The sequence below is a fragment of the Zosterops lateralis genome (assembly GCF_965231275.1).
Source record: "Zosterops lateralis genome assembly, chromosome: 1".
Lineage (NCBI taxonomy): Eukaryota > Metazoa > Chordata > Aves > Passeriformes > Zosteropidae > Zosterops > Zosterops lateralis.
In genome coordinates, this window is record NC_139762.1 from 120462271 (window position 1) to 120490209 (window position 27939).

General features: G+C 36.6%; 1 protein-coding gene across 1 annotated transcript; it reads right to left on the reverse strand.

Annotated features, from left to right (window-relative positions):
• Positions 1 to 403: 403 nt before the first annotated feature.
• LOC310908289 (ATPase family AAA domain-containing protein 2-like) lies at positions 404 to 27176 on the reverse strand (the record flags this gene model as incomplete). The annotated part of the gene is made up of 21 exons (XM_083859144.1): positions 404 to 460; positions 1920 to 2048; positions 4078 to 4208; positions 4915 to 5205; positions 5908 to 6030; positions 6419 to 6578; positions 7802 to 7998; positions 8150 to 8285; positions 9513 to 9698; positions 10768 to 10948; positions 11425 to 11530; positions 12158 to 12472; positions 12898 to 12988; positions 14231 to 14390; positions 14722 to 14810; positions 15509 to 15683; positions 16949 to 17064; positions 17251 to 17341; positions 18235 to 18333; positions 19277 to 19355; positions 27161 to 27176. 21 exons carry the CDS (start codon positions 27174 to 27176, stop codon positions 404 to 406), a joined length of 2928 nt encoding a protein of 975 aa, XP_083715270.1.
• Between the last annotated feature and the right edge of the window lie 763 nt (positions 27177 to 27939).

The following is a 27939-nucleotide window of genomic DNA, read 5'->3' on the forward strand; positions in this document are numbered from 1 at the left end:
TTGTACACACAAACAGGGTTGCTGCATCCAAGGTGCAGAACCCAGAACCTCCCAGCTCATTTCTCTTCACTAGAAATTAGAGGAAGACGTTAAAGGAAGAAAAAATCAGTTTCCACATTTTATAGAGACAAAAATATTTGGAAGCTTTGTGACAACATCAGGAGTCAGAATCAGGACCTTCTAGAAGAATTTCATGCTGTTTCCATGGAAAGAAAACACTGTTGTCTTCAAACAGGCTCTTTCACCCAGTGTGCCAGGGGATGATCCATAGTCAGCGTGGAGGTTATGTCTGGTTTCCTTCATATGGTAAAAGAAGTTTCTTTCTTCTATTCTTTGTTGTATAGTTGCTGAAATTACTGAGACATTAAACATAATTTTTCCATTTGGGAGAAGTACATCAACATTAGAATATACTGAAGTAATGTTTCACAGATAACGTTGCAATTTCTTTCTTCATTGCCTAACAAAGAAAAAAAATGACAAATTAGGAGTCACAGTGTGAACACAAGCAAAAGAGAACCCTGTTTGCTCCTTCATCAAAAGAATCGAGAGTATGTTGATACACACAATTGTTAATAATGTTTAGCCAATACATGTGTTATCACGTCTTTCTAGACCCCTTAGCTTCAAACAAATCCTTAGGGACTCAAAATACAGAGTAGGCTAGAGAGGCTGGAGGAATTTGTATTATGGGACTATGTATCTTTATCAATGACAGTTTCAACAATAAGAAAAGAAGCAGTTCTCAAAGAGCCATAACTAAAAGCTGGAGGTGTTCTTTTCTGCACTCTGATTGTCTCTCTTCATACAGCAGAGGTTGCTCGTGACCAACTCATGTGGATACTCTGAAGAGGAGATGTTTTATGGTTAAGGTAGAAGAAGAAAATAAACTGAAAAATCAAGTCCAGTCACAAAAGCTCAAAAGCACTGAGGTAACATAAATAGGTCCCTTTTCATACTAAACCACATCAATATGCTAGATTAGAGAAGGGTGGGTGCATTTTTCAGGAATGGCCTGCAAAATCAGAACAAAGTCTGTTCTAACTCTTTATCAGCAGTGGAAGAAGAGATTGAGATGACCAGGGCCAAAAAGAACAAGCTTGATCACTTTTTTTAAGGCAGAATCAGAGGCATAAAGAATTTTATCTATTCTCAGGCACATGCATTTGAAAGACAAATGGATTCAAGGGCCTTGAAGCTGAAGATTGAATATCCAATCCTATCTTAATGAACTCAATACTGGCAATGCCCAACTGGGACCATGGGTGCCTCTGGAAGATTTCTGCCTAGTTCTGACAACTCAGAAATCCTCTCAGAGGCAAAGATTAGATAATTTGACTCATTAGCAGACTGTCATAGGCAGAAAACTCCCCATTTGTCAAATTAAAGATGCTTGGGTCATGCTAGTTAAAAAGAAAGTCTGGTATGACTAGAAAAAGGTCTTAAGTTCTTGTTATGCTTTATACTTAATTTTTTTCAAGAATGAGATGACTACTATACAAGCATTACCATGTGTGCCTGCCTGCAAGGGGAGAAAGAAGAAGCGACACAAGGAGAAATGCACTCTCTTTTCACAGCTTCCCACCCCTGAAAGGCTTCTGGGGAAGACTATTGACAGACTGAGGTTAACTGGTTTGAGAGGCCTGAGTGGGCGGACCCATTGTCTTCAAGCCTTTCCCTGCTGAAACTGGCAACGTTTTTGCTACACACAACAATGGTTTTGCAACACGGACAAATGTCTTCCGGACTGAAATGAAAGCCCTGTGAAACAGGCAACTGAGCTGTAAAGTGTATTGCCAAGTAAGTGTGGTGTTCACAGTGCACACATACATACACATAACACACACACATATACATAACACACACATGCAGATGTATAATAGCACATGACAGAAAGGTGTGCAAGACAAAGAATTTACCTTCACTAATTCAGTTTTGTCATCATCTTCCCGATGTCGGTAAATGCACTGGCTAAGAAGAGCATAAAGTCTTTCCATGCGAGATATACTGACATTCTCAGTTGCCACGATGACCAAATCCAGCACTTGCTGAAGCAAAAAAAATGGAAACTACAATTCAGAATAGCACAAGTTACATCCTACTTTCTTATATTGTTAAATAAAAGTGGCACTTCAGAAAACTGATTAAATATCTCAAAATATTTAATTGGAGGAAGCAAATTAGTATTGCACACATCAGAGAAATGCTTGCATTTCAGACAGTATTTTCTTACTCATCACTATATGACATCAGTGATCATAACTGCCAATAAACTGCTTCTAGAACAGCGGGGAATGACACGATCAACTTTGTCACAGAGTAGCTGCCTCAGGGAAGTGATGGTTGCATTTCATTAGAAATGCAATCCAGGGCCCTGGAAAATGCATTTTCAGAAACAAGCCTACAGATCTTCCAGACAGACTTTTGCCAGATGGAAACAGAAACATCCCTAGGTGCTCACCTCTACCCATTAGCTGAATCTGTACTGTGACTAACATCAGTCAGCTCCTAACTTTCTACTCAAGACAGGATGCACTATTAGAGCAGTCTGTAAGAAATTACCAATCTCTCACACAGTTCCTTGTGTTACCAAAGATGTGAGTGTGGCAATCTGGGGAAAGCAACACTAACAAGATAGCAGCAGCATTGCTGGGGCTGTTCAGTAGCTGCGTGTTGTGGAAGGCTGTACAGATGTAGCTGAAGAGAGCAGCCACACCAAACAAAAATATTACTGCCTCACAACTGCTTGCCATCAGACTCAGCCTCCCTTAGATCAGCTACACCAAGATTTGAGTTCTACACCTAATATCAAGCAAATAAGTGAGCACATGTCCAAAAGAAACCACCAAGAAAACAAATGAAATCAACTAAACAAAAACCCTACACAAAACCAAGCAGATCCATTTTGGAGGGGCTCTCTGGTACAAGCAGCGAATTCCAGTGACACACATGTTAAGGAAACAAGTCTTATAAAAGATGTGTTTCATGATTGTAGCTCTCTCCTCACAGCTGAAACACATATGAGCAGAAGCATCTGTAAGGGCTCCACCCTACCACTTCCTCAGTCAGTAGGCAATAACTTCAGATTACATGCCATTAGCATTCTGATTTTAGAAAAAACTGATGTAGCTTCTTTAAATATACAAGCAGACATGAAAAACACAATACCTCAAAATTTGCTTCCTTAGGAAGCCATCTTGGAAAGGTAATTTAACCTCTACAGTTCAGATCAATACTTAAAAATGTGATAGAAATTGTGCTGGTGAGCCCTTTTGCCAAAGAGGATTTTCTCCCCACACAAGGGAAACAACCAAGTAATACTCCCTTTCTCATCAGGGAAGGTAAACAGCAGCTTCCTCTGCTTTGACCAACCTCCAGGACTTCAATGTATCAATTTCCTGATTTTTTTTCTCCTGGCTATGTCCCCTGAAGGGCAGGTCATTCTTCTACCTTCTCCAATTCAGGAAAAGGAAACTCTTTTCCCTCCTGCAGTTAGGCCCATGTTTGATCCTTTCCCCAGCTATACCCTGGGATAACAATTTCTGTCCTACAGGGGACTGGAAAAATCATGTAACATTCTAATTGTATGGATCCAAAACTCCAGCACTGAATTTTGAAAGCATCTCAGAAAAGCAGATATTAATATTTTATCCAGGATGATCTTTTGGCCAACCTTCTAATTTCAGGTTTAAGTCATCACTGCTAAAAATCAAGGTCCTTTTCCAGTTCCTGATTAATGAAAACATGCAAACAGCAAACCAAAATACTCATCTCCCCAGTCCATCATAAAAAATGCAACCAATAGCAGTAGCAGGTTGTCAATGAGCTATCTTAAAATTGAACAAGCCCTTTACATTGAGAATTAAGAAGAGAATAGTCTCCTAAAGTTCAGTTCACCAAAGGCAAGAGCAGCCATCCACACCAGCTGTGGAAACAAGTTATTACAGGTTGAATTATTTCACAGCCTCTCATGAATTGTTAGAATTGGCATTGGTTAACAAGTGATTTAATTGGCAACCATACAGGTAGTAAGAAAACGCCCTACTTCAGTATTAACAAAATTGAAATTAGACTTACTTTGAGCTCAGAGTAATCCACAGATACTCCCTGTGTGTGAATTTCCTTTGCTTTCCCATTCCCGTCACACACTCCCGGCTGCTCATCCACCTGAGAATGTCCCACACAAGCTGTATGAGGTACTTGTGAATCTGGAATTACACACATTTTTTTTAATTCAGGATTTCTCTTTATCTGAAATAGAGTATCAGTGAAGTATCCTGTACCTGGAAAACAGTAGCCCTCTGCAATAATAGAGACAGAACTGTTACAATTTTTTTTTTACTGAAAAATGTTTGACTTCTATCTTTCTAGTGCTGCTCCATAAAAACTAGGAACTCGAACATGAAAAAAAGCACTAGGGAAAAAAGGCAGGGTAAAACTAAGAAAAAATATTCATGGTGATACTACAGCATTGCACAGTAAACCTTAAGTTAAAAAAACCCAAATATGTTCCTTAAAAAAAAGTATTTTAGGTTAGGAAACACATCTAGACATCTTATTTTTCAAATATAAGGACATAATTCTTCTATTCCACAGCAGTCTCTGGGTCCACACTGCTTTACGTCCAGTAGTATAGTTTACATTTAGACTGCTTATTACTGGGAAGATACAATTTAGTATCATTTGAAAAACAAACTGCAGAATCAAAAAAAAAGCAGCCACTGCTGAAAACCATGACTGTAGCAAACATAACTAGAGGAGCAGCATCATTATGGAAGGAACACTGTGTGTTGATCTAAGAGAGATGCAAAAGAAGTAACAGAATGAAATTCAAGACAGCTAAAACCTAATAAATAGTGTAACCCTGCTCAAGAACAAAAAGGAGCTAAATTACTTGTTTGAATTTTCACTTACCATTTGAACATGCATCTTCAGAAGTTCTGGCTATTGGGCAATCCAGCATTTCACTCTCCTCTCTTAGGTCTGAACATTCAGGAAGCATGACACTCCTTTTTTCAGTAGGGAATTTAGCCACAGGGGTCACTCTCTCACTTCTATTTTCTGTCTCATTTTTCTGTTGTCCTTCAAGTAAATTTTCAAGTTCTTCCATAGGACTGTCCTGGGAGGATGCAAACTGAACATTCTTCCTCTTTACTGTGATACTTGAAGAGTCTCCCTTCATTTTGCATTTTCTTTTTGACTTATCTACAAAGATATACCAAAAAAAAAAGTAATCCAAAACATTCCCAAAGCAGTTCCTTCCTCAAAACACAGCAGCAGCATCTTGCAAAGAAAATAACCACAGGAGCCTCAGTACCATCTCTCTACATGTGTCTAGAGAAAATGTTGCAAGTTAATGAGATCAGTTCTCTATTAGATATATTACAGGCAGGGAAAGGGAAAACAGTTTCATGTAACTGAAAACTAGCTGAATATTCAGAACAGCCACAGACAATGCTTTGGACTTTAAGATGTCAGTGCCATTAAATGTCAGTTGGGCCATCAAGGCCAGGCTCTTATAATGTCATGCAGCCAATGCATTTCAACCTCATAACCATACTGAATGAATGACATCAGGATTTACCACATACTTTGAAGCAGCATAATGAAAAATTCAGTGCCTCTGGTATGAGGAACCAAGCATCACAGGAACCTGCTTTTAGGCCACAGGAACAGAGAAGGTAGCAGGGACTTTAACACCTTCTACAAGAAAGTCTGAATGAAATGCAACTTATCATTAGAGCAAGAGATACTGGCATCCACAGGCGCAGGCGCTGTAGGTATCTTCCATTTTTCATTATACATTGGGTCTGCTTTCTTACACTCACAGAGCAAGGGATTGTGTCTTGTGTGGCTGGTTACAAAGCATGAAACAAGTCTTAAAATCCTCAGCTTCAAAAAACATACCTCTTTCGTTACGATATTCTTTAATTTTTTGGCAGCGTTGCTCAAAACGTTGATCCATTTCATGCCTCACTATGGAATATGCAGTATCACTCAAAGTACAAGCTTTGTGCCGCAGGAGATGATCTGAAATTTTACAGCCAGAACAGTGCATTTTCTACCAGTCAATGAAACTCTTTTATTTTGGTTACTTAGAATGAATTTCTTTCTCATAGGCAGGTTCTGAAACATTATCTCAGTCAGTATTTTCAGAATAAAAACAGAAAAGTTAATTATTTAAGAAAAAGTACTAGTTACCAATCAACACATCTATCACAATTCCATACTCAAACAATATATCTAATGCTAAAACATTTACAACTGCTCTCTGAGGTTGTTTAAAATTATCTAATGTGGTGGTTTAAAAATATCTGATCCCATATCCACTGTGGGATTACTAAATTTCCACAGACAAAATCTATCAATTTATACGTCAGAAATTTTTCCAAATTAGGGGTAAAAAATATACCCTCACCTGCAGGTCCTTTATTTGGGTTGTACTTTAAAGCATTGCTACAGATTAGATCAATGTCCTTTAGAAAATCTCTTGCAGTTAGGTACTGGTGCATGTCAATCTTGGAGACAACTGTCGAGAGGTTCATGGGCTGTTTAGTAGTGTTCTTGTAATTGGTTGCCTATAAATTAAATATGCATGCTCAGAGATTTAAGCTACAAAAATAAATCATTTTCATAAAGTCAAATAAAGACTTCTTAAGAGCCCCAAATATTTATAGCATTCTCAAAGATGCAGAAAATAACCAGTTAGCGTCTTGAAAATCTAAAAGGTATTTTGGATGTCTTTAAAGAGACAGACCAGGAGAAGGGGGAAAAAGAAGCAGGGTGATCAGAAGCATGTGTGGAGCAGAGAGGGGACATGGCAGCATTCATTTCAATTCCTTTCAGAAAATCACAGCAGAGAAACCTTTCTCAATAATGTCACCTTGGATTCCCTTTGTTCTTGGCAGTAAGAAAATATCTGCAGGATTTGCACCTTTGAAGCACCTGTCCTAAGAGCATCTACTCTAGAATGAGATAACTGGACCCAGAGATGCCAATTTTTTTACTCAGAGCTTAAAAGGAGCCTAATGACTACTTTAGATGAGGACATCTATGTGTTTATAGGTTATTCACATCTTGGGAACTACAAAGAAAAGAAAAGTGAGTGGGTGCTTAGGGGAATGGGACTTGCTGAAATGTAAATCTATCTTAAAACTACAACTGACTTTGAAGTACATGCCCCTGGCTTAGACTTATTCAATAAATCCAATGGGAAGTGTATAGGAGCAAGAAAAAACCATGCAGCCCTTATGATTGATTATGTACTGAGGAAAGCCCCAGATGAAACTGAGAATAGCATCTGAAAATGTATGAAAATGTACAAACTGCTGCTTCTACTCCTGTTCACACAGAATCTATTAATCTCACAGTTAATCAAAGAGCTTTAGACTTTATTACAACAGCCCTATAGGTACTTTTTATAAATATAAAGTGATCTCTCTGCTTTTTAGTGCTGTAACACACCCATGTACCCAAATCTTTCCATGGGCAAATTGTATTGCCGTTTGGCACTTGGACTAGATAATCCCTGTGGACCCTTCTAACTGAAATATTCTAAAGTTTTAAAGATCTTTTAGAAAGAACATAGGACTTTCAGTGAATTCTCAAATAATAAACATTTGAGAGCCTCAAGGAGTCAAGTAAAAGCAAAATTCACTTCCTTCTTCTTGGAAAATCAGAATAGCACAGTCAAAACACCAAAGATAAACCTTCCTAGAAAGAGCACAAAACCACAAAGAAACATAAACACAAGGAATTATGAATGCACACAGTTATAATGGTATTATAAGTCAATACTAACCTCCTCTGGGTCAATGGGCTTTGTAAATGCTTTGAAACGTTTGTCAGTGACAAGTCTTTGAGCCACATCTCTTAAGTAAATCCTAAGTTCACGCAATGTATCCTCTTCCTGCTCTTCCACCTGTCTTATTTCTTCCTCTGACAGCCTTCGAGGCTTGGGTGGTGGTGCTACAGGCAGCAGTTCCAAAGGCTGGCAAGCTTAATTGAATCAGAAAATTGTAGTTAATTGCTGGTACGCAATTACAAGCATTTTAAAAATGATTTGATAGAAAATTATCACCAAAGTGAATACTGTATTAGCTGTTAACCTAGAGCTAGCAAAGCTTTATATGTAGAATATCCTCCTCACTTGTACTGTTTTTTAATGCAGGAGGTTGAGCAGCTTGCTTCATAACTAAGTCCTCAAAAAAATGTCTTCTTTCAGCCAAGGTAGGACGCGGGATTCTGAAAACTTCTTCATATTCATTATTAAACAATGCTTTTACCTAAAGCATCAAGAGAAAATATACTTCAGTTATACAAGGCCACACAAACTTCTTATATTCTGATCCAAAAAAGATGAGTACCTCCCTGAATTAAACTGAATACTTATCTGGATAAGACTATCAATGAGAAGTTATCTTCATGGCCTTAAAAGTGTAGGCTTTTAATAGCTTGGCAATTTAAAATGCCTTCTCTAAGGATCACCTTCTAGATTTTAAGCTCCAGGAAGAAATTGTATGATAAATTGAGAAAAGGGTGACTGGGGATTCACCATCCCCAAGGCTGCTTATTTTGCATTTATGTGCCTTTCTGTTCTTTGGACTGAATCTTTATGGCAGCTACAGAGGGAAAATGGCAAGGCTCAGAGTACAAGTGCTGGCTTTTTAGTAAGCTGTTTTGGATTTCTCTAATTTTATTTTAAATTAATTTAAATGAAGTTTCTCAATTTGAGTATTTCCAAGTTGTATTCCATTTTTCTATTTCTACTACCAAAAAGTATGGAAGGGATTTCAATCCTTATTTTAGAAGGCACTTATTAACAGCATGAAAATTTCTGTTACTGCAGTAAAATAATCAGAGCAACACATTCACATTTTGAACAGTCCTTCCTTTAATGCACAATTTCACACTTCTACAAAGCTCAGCATGTCATCTTAAAGAATTTTATTAAAGAATACACTTAAAAAATTATTTCCAGGTTGCTTGAACAGCAACTTAGCTTTCCAATTTGTTGAGTTTTCACCCAGATGAAGGAAGTAATTAATTTTAAAAAAACCACTTAAATTTGAAATTACATTCCATCACTAACAGTGTGACCTCTGTATTTTTTCAGCAAAAATACTTCTGACTTATCAGTAAAAATGTTTTCAGAAAAGCAGTCTTTTTTTCCTAGCTACCTTTCAAGCACCACATTCTTCACTAAGGACACACCTAACCATCTTGAAGCCAAGAAAACCATTGTCTGAAGCAAGTCTATATATGTGTCTAATAGGCTTGAGTATGTGAGAAGGGATCAAAAGTTGGGTCAAAGTCAATCTCTACTCAGAAGATGCATTAGGCAAATGCTTTCAGCATCTTTTTGTCTAAGCAAGTTTTAAGGGACTGAGTTTGGATGCCTGAGTAACAGCTACGAATTTTTTTTAAGAGTGGCACGTAACTCTAATGCTTCAGGGAGTTATAAATTAACAAGAAATTGAGTAATGAAGGAAGAAAAGTATCAACTGAAATACCTCTTCTGGAAGATCTCCCAGCTGTACATTAGATGTTGCAAGGAGTAAAACTGGAGTAAACCTTGGGATGCTCTGAAGTAGTGTTGTAAAAACAGATCTCAGCGTAGGTCCAACAGTCTCCCACCATGAAGGGATTTGTGGGACATAAATGATACTGGGTGCTGATCTTTGAGCTTCTCGCATCAACTGGTAAAATGAAAGCTTGGATAAGAAAACTACATCATGTAGAACAAACTACTTAATAACTACATATCCATCAAACTATCTTATGAAATAAGAGGTATAATTCATAACTTCAAGCATATTTTTAAAGAGATGACCAGTCTTTAGACTGTCTGAAGAGCTAAATCACTCAATGCCTCACATTACCAAAGTTGGGCTTTGGAAAACCACAAGCCACTGCCTACAGATGGCACCTCAGTCACAGAAGACAACACACATCTACTGCATGAGGGAAGTGGAACAGTTCTTTCACACAACAAACTACTCTGTGCACCACTTCAGATTAACGATCTACAAAAGACTTGTTGCTCCTATGTGACAAATGAGTAGCCAGTCACATAATGTGTCCCTCCTAACTTGTACAGCTGTCAAATGCTGCTACTAGAGATCAAAATATTTTAATACGGTTATGCCAAAAAACAAAGTGGATTTACTGCCCAAAAGTGAAAAAGCAAAACAGCACTAAACTGCTTATATTTCCTTTTCCTAGTTGATGAAAACTCAACACCATACAAATCTAAGTATTCCATGAATTTTAACACTGTTGCTGCATGTACTGCTGCAGTAAAAGCTGTAAATGTATATGTAAAAAAATCCCAACCAAAAAATTTTTGTTTCTTCAAAATCTTGGCTGCCCTACAAATACAATTTAAAAAGAACCTACAAATTTGCATTGACATGCTGACAGATTGGTGCAGAGCCATCTACTGGTAGCACAGAGTCTTAAGAAGCAATAAAAACAACTTTATAAATCCCACATGAGATCAGCAGGATTTCTTGCCACAGAGAGGGGTTTATTAGCAGCACTTCCCATCTGCCTAAGCTGCTAGTAGTATCCTCCCTGTTACATTTCAAATGGAAAATATGGCTACGTATAAAATTCTTACGTGGTATCATTCCATCGGAAAAGTGGATTTTCAGACAAAAGTAAATACAGCACATTGAAATCAGGCCACTTATATTGAAAATGACTTTTGCTTACTTCACTAGTTTATACACTAATGCTATGACACTAATGAGAAAAAAAAGCTACCTGTACACATGTTTCATCTGGTGATGTGCTAGCAAACAAAGTTGGTGTATCTAGCGCATAAATTGGAAACTTTTCCAGGGAATGTATTACTGCAGCTGCCAAATCAGAAGCTTGCCCAGATCCTGGCTCTTCAATCAGTAAGAACCGTGGCCTGTAAGATGTTGGCTGGTCACGAGGATTTCTACAGCAATGAGAACACAACAAGTTTAAAAATGAGTGATAGGAAATAGGAAAATAGGCATTAAAGTTTTTTCTTATGCACTTTGTTTTGTAAATACTCTCCCTATCCCTCAAAATAATAAGCTGGTCCATGAACAGGAAGACTATCAAAGCCTACTTTCCCACAAACTAGTACTCTGCTAGAAATCCTGCCAGTCCCCAGCATGTCTGCTACTCTTTTGTCTGGATTAAGTAACAGCTCTTAAAACCCACAGTGGGACTGTCCAGCCAAATACCCACACAACAGTTCAGTTTGATGGGTCAGGGCAGTGTACTCAGCTAGAACAGAAGTAACTAGCTGAACCTTCACATTTACGTCTGGCCAATATTGATCCCCCCACACACACACTTTCAAGTCCTTCATCTATCATCCCTCACACCAAAATAGTTTACATACTCAGAATATTAAAAATGGAGCCATAACAGGGACAAACGTACCTGCTAAAAGTGCGGAATTCAGACTTTTTCTGATCTGGTGCTTTATGAGTCAGCTTCTCGTCAGAGAGTGATGGTGATTCCTCATCATTGTCAATCACATAATTTCCTAAAATAGGATTTAAAGAGAAGAGAGGTTTGTTAACTTTCTTGTATAGTCCATCAGTCTCTTGCAGAAATACACCTTCAAAATCGATGCTGCAAAACACTTCTCTTGTATTTCATCATTTCAATGCTATTTTCTGAAGAGTTCATTCTACCACAAATCAAAGGAGAATACACAAGTCTCTACAAAGCTGTCATATGTCCCATGATTTGCATCTATTATTATCTCTCTGTTGACAAAAACTTGTGAGATTTTCTTCTTAGAATAAAGACGATTAGGAATAACTTACGTGTTCCTAGACACCTGAAAAACACTTCTCCTGCTTTAAGCATTTATTTGAAAAGAAGTGCTAATAATTTAAAACTTAGATTCCTCTCTGCAAGTCATAAATGTGATGTTAGGTCCTGTCAGAAACATGGTGCTCCAGCAAAGAACCTGGAGTTCTTGACTGCTTTTGCAAGTCACTCACAGCTCCCACCCTGCATTGTGCACACACAAAGAATAAAATTGGCTGGAATTAGCTGGACTGGAATTGGCTGCCAGTACAGCTGAGTACATTTGTGACTGTTGATTGCACAGATCATAAGCTTTTGCTCTGGCAGATTTTTAAAGTGGATGTAAATGTTATACCTTGCTGTTGGTCCTTCTTTAATGCAAGCTCGGCATGGGGAAATACTCTCTGCAAGGTTTTTAAAATCCTTTCCAGAGTATTTTCTAACAGTGGCTTTAAAATAGCTGATAGTGCTCGCCCAGAGGAAGGCACAACCCTCTGTGAAGCTGGAACAGTCTTCTGCATGGCCATGGAAAAATCATTTGCTTTTATTTTAATTGAATCCATGTTTATCTGCAGTCTCTCTCTGCTTTCATATAGCTGAGGATAGCGATGCCGCAAAGCACAGAGACCAGTTTCGGCACATAAGGCTTTAATATCAGCACCACAGTATCCTAATAAACAAAACAAGAATCAAATGTAATGTCAGTCTCAGATAAAACAGAATTCAAGGCCAGTAATTCTAAAGTGCAACACTGAAAGACTTTATGCAGCCAAAAATTACAAGGCTAAGAGATAATTTAAAGAGTTACTACACTGCAGAAAAATTCTGTTACGTGGCTCACAGACTGATATCCTGCACTTAGGCAGCAGCCTGTGGGTCAAAACTCTGCTCCTGGGAAAGATCTCCCAAACCCATTCAATGTTCTGAGAGACAAAAAGAAAATTGAAAGCAGTGCCTAAATTTGTTCCCATGCCAAGTGCCTCCTCATTGCCTCTCTCTGCCACAAAGTACAACAGCTCAGGTACTGCCTGGTACCAGCTCAGGTTCCTTAGGACTCAAGGCATATGTAGTAACCCACACTGTTTTCAAACTCACCAACACACTCTTCAGCCAGCTCTTCAAGTAAATTGTCTGATGGCTTCGGGTTCCAGTCTCGTGTGTGAATTTTGAAAATTTCTTTTCTTGCCTGAAAATAGTTGCATTTCAGTTTGCTCTAAGTTCTCTCTTAAAAGAATAATGACAACACAAACCCACAAAACTCCTTCTACCATTACCAATACTTTTCTTATCTGCTAAACCTTTTAGTATTTTAAAGGTCAGTCATTAATATGCTGTCTACTTCTTTAAGCAGGAAATTTAATAATTCAGAATTTGTTACACTAAACTCTTGCTGGGGGCTGCAGTAAAGTAAAAGGCATTTACATCTTCCATAAAAGTGAGTTTTCCCAAGTGTAAGACCTAATGATTCTGAAGAAAAAATCATTGTAAAATCCTTATCTGCAAAGAGAGTTTTTTTGGTCAAAAAAAATGCTCTCATACTTAGCAAAATTTCATGAAGTATTTCTTGGTACACAGATTAATTATGGCAGATTTCTAGAACTCTACCACAGTAGGGAATCATGTGTTAGATCTTTTTAATGGCATCTCATCTCCTGTTCCTGAGAGCAGATGAAAATTGGAGAAAACTGGAGAAAAATATTTGTTCACTTTTACTAGCTTTCAATCCATAATTTTGTTCACTTTTACTAGCTTTCAATCAATAAGCCTTTTCATCTTTTTTCCAAGAAGCAATAAGAAATATCATATCCAGAGAGAAAACACAAAAAGAAGTCTCCAGTTTTGCATGCTCCCCCCTTCAATATTTTTGGTTGAAAAATACCCATTTTTATACTGCTTAACTATTGCCATTGAACTAGAAGCTTCCCAAGCCCTGCACCTGTGCAGTTTCCTTCACATCTTTGTCCAAGTCCCTGTCAATAACTTCCAGTAAGATCCCAATATACTTAATTTGCTCTAGCATTAGCCTGGATCAAAGTTTTTGCTACCGAGGAGGAATTCTATCACCCTTTCTTTTACTTTCAAGATGCTATAGGAGTAGTTTATAACTAATTAATATATCCATTCTTTCTTAAACATTTCAGTTACTATCAGCATCCCATTTTCTTCACCAGTCACAGAGAAACCAAAACTAACTAGAGAATTAACTACTTGCTGAAATTACCCTATTCATACATATTCAGAGCCAGGTCTGCCCTGCACAGTGCAATGCAATTTCTCCAGATACCCCTTTTTGTCTCCCTACAGCTTTTGTCCAAGCTGTACACTACACATGGAGACTTGCACTGCTGCACAATGCTGCCTTATTACAGAGGTTTGTTATAAAGATGGACTTTGCCACATAAACATAAGGTTGACTGAAAATTCTGACCTCTTTGTTTGGCAAACTGAAGCGGAATTCTCGTTCGAAGCGCCCAGGTCTACGTAAAGCAGGATCTATAGAATCCAGTCTGTTGGTGGCTCCTATTACCACAACCTCTCCTCTGCTGGCTAAGCCATCCATAAGTGCCAGAAGTGTCCCCACTACAGAGCTAACAGAAAAAAAATTCACCAGCTTAAAAAATTTTCTTTAGTTACATGTAACCTTGTCCAATGATCACTCAAAAAGTTTTGTTGATGAGATGCTGTTTAGCAAAAGATTCATTTTAAGTCATAATAAAATACAGATAAGATAACACAGGCCTTTTGCTGATACCAAGCTCAGCAAACTGTTTTCAAATACTGTCTAACAATCTCTGAGGTTCATTTGCAGGGAATTACTACTTTTCAGGAAAAATGAATGCATCACTTGCAGTTAAATAAGTTGCCATCTTTTTTCACAAAGATCAAGCAGCTTCTACGTAGACACAAAACATGCCCTACCTATGAATTTGGTCTTGTTTATCGGACCGTACAGGAGCCAGAGCATCAATCTCATCAAAGAAAATAATTGAAGGTCGCATCTGGTAGGCCTACAATGAAAACACAGGAATACTGACATCAGAAAAACAGTCCTATTTGAAAGACAAAATGCATGAAAAACATCATGGTTGGAAAGGCACAAACTAGATTTTTCAGACTCTGTTCATTTAGCTAACATTAAAGTGGCACAAGTAACAGGAGACAGCAGCATATGCCAACCCAAGGAGACTGGGTGACAAGAAAGAAACCACACCAGTAGTTTTTACATCTACCTGACAACCACAAGAACAGAGACAGGATTTAATTAAGTTACAGGTTATGGAAGCAACCCTCCATTACCAGTTTAAATGACCATGCTTTCAGCCTGCATCTTTTTCCCTCTGATCTTAAACCACCAACTCCTACTTCTTGAAACCTTTTTTGTGACGTTGTTGGGTATGGTTTGTTTTTTTTTTTTTTTTTTGTTTTTTTTTTTTTTTTTTTTTTTTTGTTTGTTTGTTTTTTTGTTTTTTGGTTTTTTTTGTTTTTTTGGTGGGAGGAGGGATGGTAGTGGTGGTGCTTTGCAGGATTTTCTTATTTCCTTCACTAACCTTTCTCAATACATCTCAAGATTTCAAGCCCCTAAAACTTCACTGAAAAAGGAAACAGTGCCAATCCCATTTCAGTGAAAGGAGCTGACAAAACATGTTGCAGACCATAGAAATTTAATTCCAACTCAGACAGAACACATGGCACAATTCAACCTTACCTGCTCAAATAATAAACGAAGCTGTCTCTCAGATTCTCCTATCCATTTACTCAGGCATTCAGCACCTTTTCTCATAAAAAAGGTTACTCTCATGTGACCTTGACTGCATTCATTAGCAAGTGCACGAGCAAGCAGTGTCTTTCCCGTCCCCGGTGGACCATAGAATAGACAGCCTCTGCAATTTAAACAAAAATAAATTTTAAAAAATCGCATAAGAAAGAAACATCAGGGAAAAGTGCCTATTACAAACCCCATCCTTAAAACATACAACTCTGCTCTAAACAAAACACCTCATGGATAAGATAGCAGTAACAGCTGGAGTATGAGAAAAGTCAAAAGTGTTCCTACAGTTCTCCGAGGCAGCAAATAAAATCAATAAAGAGGATAATGCAGAAATACAAAACCTTGATAAAAGCTTGCAGCATCCCAAAAGGACACTTTCAAAATTTCTGACAATCCTGCAGGGGTGGTTGGATCCAAACAAGAAGAAATTTCCAATGCATAATCTAAGACTAGACTAACTTAGGAATCATCAGTTCATTTTTCAATGATGCACTCTATATTCATTCCTGTTTTCACATAATGCAAGATTTTATAGTAAAGCATTCAATTCTCCTTTAAAAAGCTTTGCATTACTGGAATTGGCTTCCCTTTGCTGGTGATAAAGGAAGTATTCTAAAGCTGGAAAGATATTCTGCATTTCTGCATTTACATCAACTAGAAAAGCCAATACAGTGCTGCTTCAAAAAAGAATTTCAATTAATAAAGAAAAGCACAGAAATATTTTTCTTTCTATTTTGAAATATTTTTAAAGTTATTGAAGGCAAAGAATTTTAGGTCCTAGTTCAATATGCCATGACTGAGTTTTGTTGGCCAAGAAATATATATAAAGCTAACAATTAAATCACTGTTTTGTTTTGTTTTGTTTTGTTTCGTTTTGTAACACAGAAGCCACCTAACTGTAAAAAGTGGACAGATTCTTATTTTAGCTCAAGCACAACAAACATTGCAAGTTTCTAGATGTATAGCCCTATCAGTTGTAAAACTGATACTTGAGAACTTGAAAAAAAAATTAAAAAAAATAAACAAGAATTGGTGGCAGAGACAAATGGACTTTTGCTAAACAAACATTTGACTTAGAGTAGAAAGTGCTTCTTGCTTACAAATCAATCAAGTCCACTTCCATACCAGAACTTTAAAGAAAAAAATCCCCAACTCCACCTTTAAAAGGCAAGACACTTTGAAAGGGTGGTCTCACCACACAGTAAATCTTTGGACCTACATATATACTGGATTCTATAAATTTTTTTAAAATTACGTTTTACTACTGTTAAAAAAAAGTCAGTGCTGCTGAGAATTTTGAAAACATATTGATGCCCCAGTTGAATTCTCTTGAAAATAGGTAAATTAGAACTTAGAGTTTTAAACAGTGTCTGTTACCTTGGAGGTTCGATTTTCAATCTCTCGAAGATTTCAGGATAAAGCAATGGAAAAATGACCATCTCTTTTAAAGATGAAATGTGGTCAGAAAGACCACCCACGCCATCAAATTGTACCTAAAGATGAAGTCAACAGAACATATTTTACACATTAAAAAAAGCTGCAGCCTTGATAAGGTTCCATGAGAAGTTGGATTGTTTGAGAGAAAATTGTAAACCAAGGGAGTTGTAGATGGCCCATTACTGGAAGCTTTCATAAATACTGCAAACATCTCACTGCCACAATGAATCAAAAATACTTACTGAACCATCTATTTGCATTTGCTCCACACCAGCCAGATCTCCAATTTTCATGGTATCCTTGTCAACTCCCGCTGAGGCACACTTCTGAAAGCTGATCAGAAGAGATCTGATTTGAATTGAGGGAAAAAAGGGTGCTTTCTAACTTACAATGCAGGTAGAAGATTATTTTTGATTTTCTAATGATAGCAAGTGAATGCAGAAGACCTTATAGATCAGCATGAACTTCCTAAATAGGTAAATATTCATTCCAATGCTTCCCATTTAATGGCTATGAGTATATAAAGGAAAATGGTCACTCCAGACATTAAACTGAGTTGATTATTTTAACAATAGCACTTATGAATATCCAAGCCAGTCATCACACCACATGTAGGAATACAAGCTTAGAACAATTATTTCATCTGTGGAGACCATGGACTGACCTTGATTAGTATGATGGAAGAATTCCTCCCCTTCCCAAACACATTGACATCTTTCAAATAGTTTTAGCTTTTACCTTTAAAAAGTTACAGCCCAGGGGAACACTTATATTAGTGGGTGTTAACATTATAAAGGCTGCCCATTACTCCTGGGCTTTCCTGAGGACTTTGGAATGTGTGTGCCAGAAGATACATCTAAAAGATGTCAGGCTGAAAACTCATTTGTTATACTGTTATTATTTTTCTCTTAGAGTGGTTTTCGTTTTGAAAAAAAAAAATGGTAAAGCACAGAAGCAGTGAAGTTTTACATCAAAAAAATACATCAACATGTGTATTTCCACATTTCTTCCCATTCCCATCTAGAAAACAAATTTCTTATTAAAAGTCAATTCTAAAAATCCAATTTTCAAGATTCCAATTATAGTTGTCAATACCAAGAGGTGCGATTAAATATTGCCCCAGTTTAGAAAGGGTACAAGATGAAGATGGCAACACTTCGTAGCTAGGCATATGCAAAGTCCTCCCAGGTACACTCCTCCCTCCCCTACTCTCTAATTTCATTAACCTCCTTAAATTTATCTTCTTCCTTGGTATTTCAAAATCCTCATCATCATCATCATCAGAATAGGAAAGGGAATCACTGCTGAGAAGTCCATATCTCTGTCTGCAAACATTCAAACAAGTAAAAAATTAAAATTCATTCTAAGTAATACCAAAATTTAAGTGAACACTATCTCAGAGCTTACTTTGAAATCTAGTAAGTTTTCAAATCATTGGACATTTTATCTGATTGTATAGTACTTTATGTGATTTTCCTTGTGACAGCAATATTTGATTTTTCTTAGGAAGGTAAAATGTATCACTAGTGTGCAAAGAAATTTCTTAATCAAGTTACTCCTTTTGTCCAGCCTCTCTTTCTCAGACACACAAATCAAGTTTCACTTAGCATTATGTAGCTGTGAAACATCAAGATTTAAAACTTATTTTAAAAATTTACTTCAAAACCCCTTCCTTCTGCAATTGTTTACTTTTAAGGATACTAAACAAAGTGTTTCTATCTAGCAAGAGAAGGCACTCTCTGTGCTCTGTTTAAATGATCTGACACTCCTTTGTCATTCCTACTGCAAATCATACATTAGATTTTCATTTAATATTTTTCTGGTTTAAGGATAGTTTCATACAGAAACATGAAGTGATTCCAAAGAGACATCAGAATCAGTGATTAAAAAAAAATCCATTAAAACTTCCTTACAGGCTCTCCCTCTAACTGAACTGTCTTTGCTTTTAAGAAAATAACTTTCATCCCTCAAGATTAAATAGTCTAAGGTTTTCAGAGAGAGATTCTGGCTTCAGTTACAGAATAAATGAATTTCAGTTACACAATCTCAGCCACAATCCTCCTCATCACCTTATCAGCGACTGTAAATACTGCATTTTCAAATAAGATCTGATGGCTAGTAAAAAGCATGGCCTGCCCTTGCCAGTGTTTTTCTTTATACTCTCAGACTACCACAGTAATCATACTATTTATCTGTAGTTGCCACCAGTCCAAAACCCCTTGAAAGCACTATTGAGAAAGAAAAACTATCACTTAACCATACACAAACCTTTTATTCCCTTTGCATGGATCTCTCACTGAGATAGATGAAGACTGGACTGAAGAATCTGTCTCATATTTTCTAGGTCCTGTTGAAAGCAAAGAATTTAGAATAAAGTCACAAACAAGCTTAAGATAAAGTGGGATAGTCAAAGAGGAGGAAAACAGGATGTGTATCACCCATTTCTAAGTTTGGAGGAAGTTTCAAGGTAGGTGGGGGTTAATCAATGCACAGTAGAAGTGAAAAAACGTGCAGCTGATTTTTAAGGAGAAACATGTAAAACACATGAGTAAGATTATAAAGTCTCTTTAATTACTATTCTTTCAAGGCTAGATAGGTCATTTTTTTACTGGAAAACAATAAGGATCCCAAAAAGAAAAAATGAATAGAATGTGCACAGGATGCACGTTTAAGAAAAGCTACTGGCCAAATGAAGGTAAGAAATTTAAAGTTGAGTGTGTGCATGTATTTCCATTAAAAAATTCTTGCTTCCACGCAAGAAATTAGCTCTTAAGAAAAACTGTGCCTAAAACCTACTTTACCAATGTATTTTGGTAGCAGTCAACAAAGCAAAGCTATTTTCCGTTTGCCTCACTTTACAATGAAGTTACTGCACACAATATTAAACTCTTTAAGTACTGCTGCAAATAATCATATATTCAAAATGCGCCACACAACAGGTGTTTCCTCCTGTCCACAGCCCTTTTATCATACATGTGTTTTGGAAAAACACTGGGGTTTGGGACTTTTTTGTCTGAATACCTATGAGCTCCTTACCAGTACAGCCCTAAAATCTGTGGCTGTGGCTTGTAATGTCAAGAGCAACACAGATTTTTTAATAGATGAAAATACCCAGTAGTTCAGTCCATCTCAATTGCTTAAGAAAAAAGCTTTTGGCTAGGGTATAGTCAAGGAAATTTAGAACAGAATAGCCTACAATGCTACCTGGTATGTCAGTTGTTTCTTGACCAGTTGTTTCCATATCTAGACTCTCCTAATTAAAAGAAACAGGAAAAATCAGACACAAACATGCAGAAAACCTATGAGGATATCTGGTGCCTTTATAGTATCATTTTCAAGGTACTCTATATATGCAAAAGATTAAATCAATACAAAGGAAGAGGGAATAGGAACACCACTCTGGAACCCAGGATTAATAACAAGGATTTCTACTGTAAACTAGGGTTTAGTAGATGTGAAACTTAAACACTTGGCCAGATACAAAACTGACTGTATTAATGAGTCAAAGGTTAATTATCCAAGAGTGTGGTAAAATACAGGACAAAGAAATTCTTAGCAGAAAAAAAAATTAATAGTGGCATTTTAGAGATGATTTAGAAATGGTCAATTCTGGTCGAAACAAACAACAAAGGAATATCTGACCAAAAACAACTATGAAAGCAGGCTATGGATCTGTTTAAAAAACAAAGTGCCTTGCATTCAAGTGAACAATGGACTAACTTGATTTAATAGAGCAAAACCAAGACAGAGGGAATATGACTGATTAGTGTCTATAATTTTAACATGAGTTCTGCTTAGGACAGGGAACTACTTGAGCTCACTGGCAAGGCTGGCACAAGAACAAACACAGATAAACAGGCATCAATAAATTCAGTTTTTACTAAGATTTGAATGAAAACCCAAGCCCTGAGACAGCTATTTGTAAAAAGCTGGGGGTTTTATTTATCCATTCAAAAATTGCAAGGCAATTCAACAAGCATAGTATATGAAGTGTTTCAGTGTATCACTGCCCTTTCATGTCCTCTGAAGAAGGTATTTTTTCCATCTTAGAATGTAGCTGTGGCATGACTGTAATAGTAAGATGTTAAATTATAATTAGAGAGCTTGAATAAAATATTAGACTACACTAAGCTTTGGAAAAATATTATTTCAGCTAAATAAAAAATATAACTAAACAATTTCTTTACAGTATCTACTTCTTCTTTGCAGTGGAACACCCCACAGCCTCCCATTCTTTGCTGTCTAGGTGTCTTTTCCATGTCATCCCTCTTTTTTTACAAGACTGCTTCTGCAGTACTAAGATACAAAATTGGCATGTAAGGGCAAAGACAAGTGAGTACAAAAAAAAAAAAAAAGCACTGAAAACAACACACATTGTCAGCATAATATTTTAATATAGTGTGCACAAAGCAAGAGTCATTGACTCTTTTTTCAAGCTACATTTTTCAACACTACTTAAGAATTAGGTCAAATGTTTAGGTTTTTTTATAGAGAGGTTTAAAAACAAGTGTTTGAGGATTTGAAAAGACACATTGTTTTCAGTTCATTTCCCCTTCTTGATGAACAGAGTACAAAAAGGTTCTCAGTAAGTGGGAAAAAAATAATTCTGAAGATCATAGGAAGACAACAAAAAGAAATTATGCCAGTTTTTCATAGCACTTAAGTTGGTCAGCATGATAGCAGTAAGTGATTTTTAGTTCACAACCATCCTCAGACAACAGGTTGCTTAGTCTTCTCTTAACTGGAATTAAGGTCTCATGCTGATTTTCCATTAATATATATGCTAGAAAAAAATAACATCTCCCTGCTGATATACTTTGAAAACCTTTCAGAAAAAAATATCAATTTGGGCTTTCAATTTGGCAAAGAGAATTAAGTCACAGACACAAAAGCAGAAATGCTAGAACAGCTTCACTTTGCCTGTATCCAACTTCCCACCATTTCTTAACTCAACAGGACATTACAAAATTATTTGCAAGCATGAAAAAAAAGTTAATTAAACATGAAGGCAATTCTGGTGTCAAGAAGATCAATTTAGAGGGCAGGTTAAATCTACTGAAAGTCACAACACAAAGTGATCATTTCAGTTCACAAGAAACCAGCCCACATATAAAAGATGCTCTGGCTTGAAGACCTCTCTACAGCTTGCAATCCCAAAAGGAAGACACTGGTGGCCAATTTAAACATTGGCTGGTCCAAAATATTTACACATAAAGCACCTGAGAAATACATCCTCCAGTGCATAGTCTTTAAATTGTAAATCTTAAGACAAGCCACAAGCAGGAGACACTACCTGATCATCTGCAGCAGAACGTTTATGGAATGTTTGTCAGGTTGCTTGGCAGTGCCCCCTCAAAGTTCCAAGCTTGATCATGCCCAACCCCCAAGTCCCTGGTGGGGCTTTACAGTGGAGGGCACCTGATGCCCAACACCAAAGAATCATAGAACAGCCTGGGTTAGAAGGGACTTTTAGCCACCATCAAGTTCAACACCCCTGCCATGGATAGAGTCACCTTCCACTAGGCCAGGTTGCTTCCAGCCTCATTCAGCCTGGCCTTCCACAGGTGGGGCATCCACAGGTTGTCTGGACAACCCTATCACCCTCACAATATTTACTGTATCCATAGTGGCACATGGGGAAGTCTCAGCCCAACCAATGCACACATTTACCACTTGCTGCCAAGAACAAAAACATCATCTTCTGCCATCAAAAGAATATCTCTAGCACAAAGGCTTGCTAATATGGCTCATTTTAGTAGCTCTGCATGATGAAAAAACCCAACTTACTTTGTTCTAAGATTGCAAAAGAAAACAGACTGATTTATAGTGGTGTAAAACTTTGTCAAAGCCAACAGCTTCAACAGACCTCTAAATCCCAACTTTCTTCATCCTTTAAGCAACCAGTATTACAGAAAAGATAATGTGAAAATGGTTTGATAGGATTATATAGTGGGTTGGAAGCCAGGTGCCCATCAAGACATTCCCTGGGTGACAGGGCAGAAAAAGTAAGATGGGGAACAACTAGTAGCTTGAGATAAGGCCATTTACCAAAGCAAAAAAAGAAAAGCTAAAGTTTCTGCAGCTCAGCAGTAGACAAAGCAGAGATGTGTTATCAGTGCCCTTCCAGCTACCAACACAGAGCACAGCACTGTGAAGGCTGCTGTGGGAAAATGAACTCTATCTCAGCCAGACCCAATACAGATCACTTTCCATAAACACAAATGAATTTGCATTAATTCTGCTATTCACTTTTAATTATTTATTGATTAGTTTCATGTTAGCTGTTCCATTATTTTTCCAAGGATTTTTTTTTTTAATTTCTTCTGTACAGTGGCTGGGTTTTGCCTATGAATTTCTTTTTGTAAAGCAGTCAACACATATGGAGTTAGCATGATGTAGAACTACAAATAATTTTTAAAAACAGGACTGTTAATCTTTTTTTTTTTTAAGTTGTGCTTTTAAGAATATAAAGGACAAAAAAAAAAAGTAATGCAGACATATATACAAATATTGTGATAGGAAACAACAACACAAAAAAACAGCTAGAGAGGTTTCAATACTGAGCCAGTTCAGAATTGAAAAAAATCTACATTTTTTCTTTATTTGCTGTGTGGTTAAACTTATAAAATATGCAAGTATGAATTAAAAGAATTATTAAGTCACAGGTAAAAAAAGGAATTAAAATTTTAAATTAATATCTGATGTATTCTAGAACTAAACCAGTCACATTTCTGTATAGTATTTTCGGAGGTATGTTCAAGTAGAAAAGCAGCTGAGACCTACTAGTGTCATCAAAACAAGTTGTAATATTAAAATATTGAATTGCCCTTGGCTACAATAGCTAATATTAGTTAAAATATTAGTTAAAATATTGAATTCTGTTCTTTACGATTAGTGTTTGAAAATCTGGAATGATCCAGCACCAATAAGAAATCTTTATAAATTTAATTCTATATTTGCTTCCTTGTGATTTCACATTCAAAAAAACTCATGCAAAACAAAGGCTGCATTAAGAGAACATCAGTGACTCATTCAGAAGATCAGAAATATCTGAGATTGCTTTTATAATGTTAATTCATCTCAGCTGTATGAATACCTTTTCAGGTCATTTAATGAGAGGGGGTTTTTTTCAGAAGATCCTCATCTCACTTAGATATGGTAATAAGTAAACAGTTTGTATTGAAGAAGGCGCTAAATGTGAGGGAGCCAATTGTCATTTGCTGTAGAAGAGTAATTTGATATAGTGAAAAAGGTAGCACTTGCAGAACAGTTGTCAGATTAAGGAATTTGAGTACTGCCCAGAAAAATTCAAACTTCTCTTTCTCTGCAAAATCCAAGACCATACTGCAATAGTTTAAATCATAATTTTTTAAAAATTGCTAGTAATTCTGGTTTTCCTCATTTTCTATACCTTATTTTAAATCCTCACAGCTTGGGTTGTGGAATCTTAAAATCTCATTGTTGTAATTTAACATTTCACAGATATTAGATTGCAAAGAAATTGCAGCTACCTACAGTCAGAAGCTGAGCTTTAGGATACCTGCTCTTCATCTAAACCAAACTGACTGAGATAACTTGTCCTTCTTTCCTCTTTTAGTTTTCTTGGAAGTTAATTCTAGAGGACTATAGGCAGTCTAATGTTATTAATTACTATGAAATTAATCAGGTCCAAGGCATCCAAAGTCAGTGAATAATTCTGGATATATTTCCTTTGTTTCCATCTAAAACAGGGCATGAACGGATACATGAATGCACTTTATTTCCTATTACATTTTATTGGGACTTTCTAGCTCCCTCATATGTTGAAACTGCTAAATGTCTAAATTCAAAGTTTGTATCTTTAACAGATACATGCTCCACTTACCCAAACATACCCTCACATATGTATTCACTAGGTACTCAACAGTTCATGGAATTAGTGTATGAACAAATTCAAGCAGACACAAGAAATTACACATCCAATTGAGCAACTCCTCCCTGATGCTTGTTTTTTTCTAACCATCTGGTCTACAGCACAATATTATTGTCACATACACTTTTTGTTCCTTATGAATTTCACTTTTATTTCCATATTAAAATACAGGTTTAAATAAATTATTTTATAAAGATTAGTTGAAAATCTGTGGCACTGCCAGGTACCATCTGCATTTATAAATCCCTGGTTGGTGCTTTGGTCACAGTAAAATCCTACTTTCCTTTTATTACTCAGTGGAATTCAATTTGTAAAACATTAGTGCTAGAAAACTTTGTTGATTCCTGTGACTTTAAAAATTTAAATAGTAAGAGAAATGTTTTTTTCCAATAGCAATATTGAATGAAATTCCAGATTGATTCTTGTCTTGCTTTCAGCAGGGTCCAATCTACAGCTCAGCTTCTCACTTGCACAGACTTCACTCCATACAGCATTTCAAATGTTCTAGATTTTACTTCAAATTTTCATTCTGTGTGCATTACCACCTGTGAGAAAAGCACAAAGGAAAACAAATACATGAAGAAAGTGCCCAAGTCAAATCTCCTGAAACATTCAGTTTAACATTCAGTTCGTTCCCAGCTTTATGGAAGGATATCCTATAATTTGGGCCTCTAAGAATAAAGCTTTTAGACATCATTCTGATCCCTATTTTTTATACATCAATGCATTGAGTATTCTAGCAAGAACTTTTCCAGCAATCCAGCAAACCAGAGCACCACTGTGTACGGGAGATGTTAGGCTGGGGCCATCTACTGGTTGTATTGCTGAGCTTTCATTGACAAATTTAAAAAATTGCTTTACACATGTAATTGTATTGCTGTTATAAAAATAACAGCATATATTAATAGATTAATCGCCTAAGTATGTGATGTTTCTTGTGCCATTGTTCTTTGTTTTTAAGATTAAATATTGCATGAACTTAATATGGCCCAATTATCAAAAGAAAAAAGAATTCCTCTTGCTTTCATAAACAAAATAAAAATGCAGTGAAAGGGGTCTCCTACTTCCCAATAACACCAAAAAGAAAATGAAGAATAAAGTTACATAAATGCTAAGATTTAAACAATTCAGTAAAGTAATTCACATATCTTTAGTATTATTGCTGTAATGAAAAGGGTAAATAATTCTTATTGTCTTATTTAATGCTGTTTAAGATTTCATCCTGAATTTGTATGTGTTGTTCTAAAGTAGCTAAAATGCTAAAATGCACAGTTTTGGGGGGATTAAAAAAGATCTGTCAATTTTGTGATGTTCCTTGAAGATTCTTATTAAAAATAAATTCAAACCAAAAAAAATTTAGCAGATGAACAGAAGACTAAAGCCTTTTACACTGGAAATTCTAATAAACAAGCAACTATGAACCAAGAATAATCCAGACTATTGAGTCTGGGGACCAAAAGTATATAATGATACTGTTAAGTATGTATTTACTCTTTTATTATATGATACTACTGATAATTATTTGTGCTGCAATTTAGTCTTATTTCTTATTTTAACTGTCGTGAAGAGCAAGAGAGAGCATTTTACACATTTTACAATTTTGAGTGAGACTCCTTGCACTTACTAAATTGCTACGCATATACATTTATACATAGGTATGTATATACACATAGAGAAAAATATATACACACTAACTCCCTATGCTAATGCCTATACTTTTATAAATATATACTTATACATGTATATAGGTATGCAATACATGTACATTCATCTATATCTATATATACACATGCATACACACCTATATATCACATCTAACTTAGCAAAATCCTCTGTTGGCTCTTAGTTTCACTGGGATTAAACACTATTCATATTTCCCCTCAGCAGATCCATCTGCAGGAGAGATTTCTAGCAGAGGGTCTAAGTAGCAAGTATTTTTATCACGAAATGCAAAGTGCAATTTAAAATGTATACAAGGCAGATAAACAGTAAGACTTCCCAGCATTAAAAAGGAAAGCGCAATCATGTTGCAGGTTTGGAGACCAGGCTACAGGAGCTAGAACTGGGAAGAAAAATATTGCCACCATTACAGATGGAAGTGGTAGAAACACCTGCAAGAGAAATAACAAACTGGTTTAGGAATTATACTGACCTAGTGTGATTTTACACCTCATTCATGAGAATAAAACCATGGAGTTTACCACACTAGAGTACCATTTCTCATGCTGCTGAAAGCTCACCCAGAACAAGAGTCATCGGACCTCAAAACACTTACAAAATAGTCATCTTTTCTAAAATACTTCTTCAGGCTCCTTCTATTGTCAAGGGCAAGAGATTGGCAGTGTCTGAAATCCATTTGTCCACATATTATGGGCCCCTCAAGGACACTCACGGCTGGGTGCTGCACCAGTTTTGGTGGGACAAGGGTTAATTTTCTTCACAGTGGCTTGGTGAGGAGCAGTGTTTGGATTTGTGCTGATCACAGGGATGATAACAGAGATGATTTTGTTAGGACTGAGCAGAGCTTACACTCAGCAACCTGGTCCTGCTGTTGTTCATCATGGTAACTTCAAGCTCTGGTCCACCTTCCTGTCAGTTTCTACTACAAAACTCGTAAAATGCCTGCTCAATTAAACATTATTGCATAATAATCTCATTTTTTATGTCCACCTGGCTCATGTCAAACACTAAGAATTTTGATTCCTCAGATTATCAGCAGCAAGAATTTGTCACAATCTTTCAAAGTGCAAACCTAAGGTTTGCACTCTATTAATACAGCTGTTCAAATAGAAGATTCTTTTAAGTTAAATTATATGTTTTCTTGTCTCTTTGACCTCAATTTATTAATGCCACAGTAAGATTGCTGTAGGTGCAATTTAGTGGACAGGAGTGGAAGGAGGTTAAAGGCCCATCGGCTGAAAACTCCTGCTCTCTGATACCACACTGTTCCTTCCCAGAGTGAAATAAAGCTCAAATTAAAGCCTTTCACCAGATCTACCAGAACATTGCTTGACCCTCC